Raw genomic sequence first — 4534 nt, forward strand, 5'->3', positions numbered from 1 at the left:
TATATATATATATATATATATCAAGAGCAATAATACATAGATTCAACATATTTTTTAAAAGAATACGTAGAGGTCACATACATATATATGTTAATACATAGAATATAAAAATATGTACAGAAAAAAAAAAAAAAGAATTTATATGTACTACATATTGGAGATAATTTAATAATATATAAAAAATATGTTTTTATTATTATTATTTTTTTTTTGTTTTTTATGGTGTTATGAAAAAAATCTAATATACATATATATATATATATATAAACAATATCAAAATAGAAATTGCAAAAGAAACAAAAATTATGTTTTATATTAATAAAAATTATTTGAATTTGTTTTTTTTTTTTATCATTATCATTTTTTTTTTTTCTTTCTTTTTATTATCATTTTTTTTTTTCTTTCTTTTTATTATCATTTTTTTTTATTTTTTTTTTTATTATCATTTTTTTTTTTTCTTAATTTTATCTTCATAAGAATTTAACAAAATAAAATAAATATATATATTAAAATATATATGAATAAAATATAACATTTTAAATATTCTTAAATAATTTTATTATTTAAAAAAATATATACATTATTATAAATATATATATGTATATCAATATGGAATTTTTAACAAATCACAGTAAAATAATTAGAAAGAGTATCTTTCTATTCACAATTGAGATGATGGCGATTTTTCTGTTAGCTTTATTTTTATTGAATCAGGTAATCCAAATATATATATATATATATTTATATATATTTCCTTATTTTTATATAAATTCAAATTTGTGATATATTCTTTTACTATTCTTTTTATAGAATTCACAAAATCCATCCAAACATCAAACTACCGAATCTTTAGTGAAATCAGATTATAAATATAATCGAATTTTATCACAAGAATCTTATGAAGAACTAGACGAACCAACAACAAGGTATTTGGATCAATTAATACGGTCAGGAAATAAGAAAACAAGTGACAAAAAAAAATTAAACCATAAAAAAGAAAAAAATGACGACAAAAATAATGTAGATAACAAAAACAATGACGACAAAAATAATGTAGATAACAAAAACAATGACGACAAAAATAATGTAGATAACAAAAATAATGACGACAAAAATAATGTAGATAACAAAAATAATGACGACAAAAATAATGTAGATAACAAAAATAATGACGACAAAAATAATGTAGATAACAAAAATAATGTAGATAACAAAAATAATGTAGATAACAAAAATAATGTAGATAACAAAAACAATAAAAGCAAAAGCAATAAAAACAATAAAAGCAAAAGCAAAAAAAACAATAACAAAAAATAAATATAATTAACAAAAATAAGAAATTGAAAAATTGAAAACAGAATTATATAATAATATACTATAAATAAAATAAAAAGAAAAAAAAAAAAAAAAACTTTTTAATAATTCTTATTGTTAAAATATGTACTTTTAATATGTGTACCTGATTTATTATCAAACGGACAATATACCTTCAAAATTGAAAACCATAATTATGCATTTTGTCTATTTATCATGTACTCGAAATTATTATATAAATAAAAATTATACGTGTATTTTAATTATGCATAGGATTTATATAATCTGTAAAAATTTTTTACAACTTAAAAATTCTTTTTAATAAATTAATTCTAAATATGTATAAATAAGTATTAATATATATATAATATTGAACTCATAAATTTGTTATGTAATCATTATATTTTACATAATGATATTATTTACATTTACGTATATATATTGTTAATTATATATATATATATATATATAATACTAAAAAAAAATGCAAAAATGAAGAAAATTTAACTAAATTTAAAAATAATAACATAATTGATAAATTAAATATATACTTGTACGTATTAATATATATATATATATATATATTTGATACATATATATATTAATATTTTAAAAATCAACTTTGTCTTCACCAAATTCCTCACTTCTAATTCTTGCAACCTTTTGCATTAAAATACCCAATTTCTTCATTCCTCTTGCTCGTTTTAAGCGAATTTTTATATCTTCTCTTTCATCATACAAAACCGTTTCTGCTGCAACTCTAACTATTGATTCAATAATATCCAAAAAGTATACTGTCATAGTTTTTACAAAGGTATGTATTATTCTATGAAACATTTTATTTATTGAGTATCCATTTGGATAATGACATACCAATTTATCATCGTAATTATAAAAATTATTCATTTCATTATAATTATACATATTACAAGTTACTCCGTGAATCATTAGATGATTTTTTGGCTCTCCTGACAAAATATATCCAATAGAAGAAACTGTTCTAAAACTCCATATCATGGCTTCCTTCCTATTCATTTGTTCTCTATGTTTTGCTTGTTTTCTTGCCTTCTTTTCATCCATACTAAATACTTTTCCTTCTTTTCCAATAAAAGCTCTGGCAACATTTTCATATACCCAACCAACTGATTCTATAATATAGCTTGAAAATTTGGATTCAAGTAAACCCATAATTTCATTTTCCATTTTTACAATCCAGGTATCCTCATCAACATCTACATATTCTTGTAACCTATCCTTTAAAAATAAAACTAGTTTATTTTTTCTTTCTTCTTCTTTTTCATCCATTTTTTTTATTAAATCTCCATATTTTTCTAATGAGCTTTTCCCTATTAATGTTTCAAATATATTTCCTCTAGTAAATTGATCAGTTACAAAATTTATTATAGTTGTTATATCATATTTTCCTATATATGGAAACAATTGATCTAAACTATAATTAAGCATAAATAAAATGGATGGATCCATTATAAACATATCTTCTGTTACATCTAATCCTTCCTTATGGTATTTTTCTCTTTTTTCCTTATCACTTAATATTTGATATGCTTCGCTAATTTTCTCGAATTCCATTTTTCTTTTTAAATCATTTGTATTCCTATCTAAAAAATATTCTAAAGCTAAATTATAATAATTATTTTTTATTTCATTTAATGATGCATCCACATTCACATTTAAAATATCATAGTAAGTTCTGTCAACATAATAATCTAAATTAAAATTTAAAGAATAAGAGTTATCATCAATATTATAACCTTCATCTTTTATATTCCTAATCACACCTGGAGATATTTCATCTATTTCATTCAGGGTTTCTCTTTCTTTATAATTACTATTACTATTTATTTCATCACTTTCAAATAAATTATAATTCTCAAGTTCCTTTATATTAATATCATGTTCTTTTACAAGTACATCTGAAGAATCATCATCAATAAATTTTGCTGTTTTAATACAATGAAAATATTTTTCTGGAACTTTGTTATAATTTTCGTTTGAAAATTCATCATTATAATTATTAAAAAATTCATTTTCATATAAACGTCTCTTTTTATGTGTAAAATTTTTTGAAGTGCAATTCTTTATTGTACATATATCTACTTTCTATGTTAAAATAAAAAGAATAATATAATAAATAAAATATACACATAAATATATATATATATATATATATATGTAATCATTTAAATATATATCATAATAATGAATATTCTTAAAAATATAAAAATTATTCAACTAATATATAAATATATAAATATATATTTATATATATATTTATATATATTTATATATTTATATATATTTATATAATTACCAATAATAAAATATATAACATCCCTAAGGTAGTTAATATAAGAAATTTACAAAACTTCGAACTTGTAATTTTTCTTTTATTCTTCCCATTTTTATCAAACAAATTTATAAATTCAAATTTGTAATTCACATTATTTTTATTCAAACTCTTTTTAGACATGTTCATATTAGATAAGTTAAAATATAACATATTTACAACAAATTTAATTATTTTTAACTTATAAAATAGCGTTTCTATTTTAACATTTTTGAAATATTATATTCTAAATCAGAATATTAATTTTATATATATATGCTAAATATACAAAAGTTTAATCAATAAATATTAAAAAAGGATTCTCATATGTTGTATAATAAAACCATATGAAAAGAAGAAAAAAAAATAATAAATAATAATACATAAATAAATAAATATATATATATATATATATATATATATATATATATTGATAAATATTTTTTATAATTAATATAGATATATTACAATTATATAAATAAGAACATATCTAATTTTTTATATTACTCCATCCTTTTTATTTTATTATTATATATATATTTTTTTTTTAATATAAAAAATAAATAAATTTTTTAAATTCAAATAAGAATATTATGAATTATACATACATATTTGTAATATATATATGTGTGTTCATATTAAAATAAAATTATTTATAAACATATATTCAATTACAGAATTATTTTATTAAAACAGTTGTATAAATGTATAACACCATTGTGGTTATATACTTTTATACATTCTTAATATAATATTAATTAAAATATACCCCCCGAAAAAAAAAAAAAAAAAAAAAAAAAATTCAAATAATTTTTATTAATATAAAACATAATTTTTGTTTCTTTTGCAATTTCTATTTTGATATTGTTTATA

The 4534-nt window shown here is 17.9% G+C and overlaps 2 protein-coding genes across 2 annotated transcripts; one reads left to right on the top strand and one right to left on the bottom strand.

Annotated features, from left to right (window-relative positions):
• Positions 1-609: 609 nt before the first annotated feature.
• Positions 610-1317, top strand: PRSY57_1100600 (putative exported protein; the record flags this gene model as incomplete). Its single annotated transcript, XM_020114911.1, has 2 exons — positions 610-714; positions 811-1317. The coding sequence occupies 2 exons, from the start codon at positions 610-612 to the stop codon at positions 1315-1317; spliced, it is 612 nt and encodes a 203-aa protein (XP_019970280.1).
• Positions 1318-1923: 606 nt separating this feature from the next.
• Positions 1924-3835, bottom strand: PRSY57_1100700 (DnaJ protein, putative; the record flags this gene model as incomplete). Its single annotated transcript, XM_012907981.2, has 2 exons — positions 1924-3435; positions 3647-3835. 2 exons carry the CDS (start codon positions 3833-3835, stop codon positions 1924-1926), a joined length of 1701 nt encoding a protein of 566 aa, XP_012763435.2.
• Between the last annotated feature and the right edge of the window lie 699 nt (positions 3836-4534).

The sequence above is a fragment of the Plasmodium reichenowi genome, chromosome 11 (genome assembly GCF_001601855.1).
Source record: "Plasmodium reichenowi strain SY57 chromosome 11, whole genome shotgun sequence".
Taxonomy (NCBI): Eukaryota; Apicomplexa; class Aconoidasida; order Haemosporida; family Plasmodiidae; genus Plasmodium; species Plasmodium reichenowi.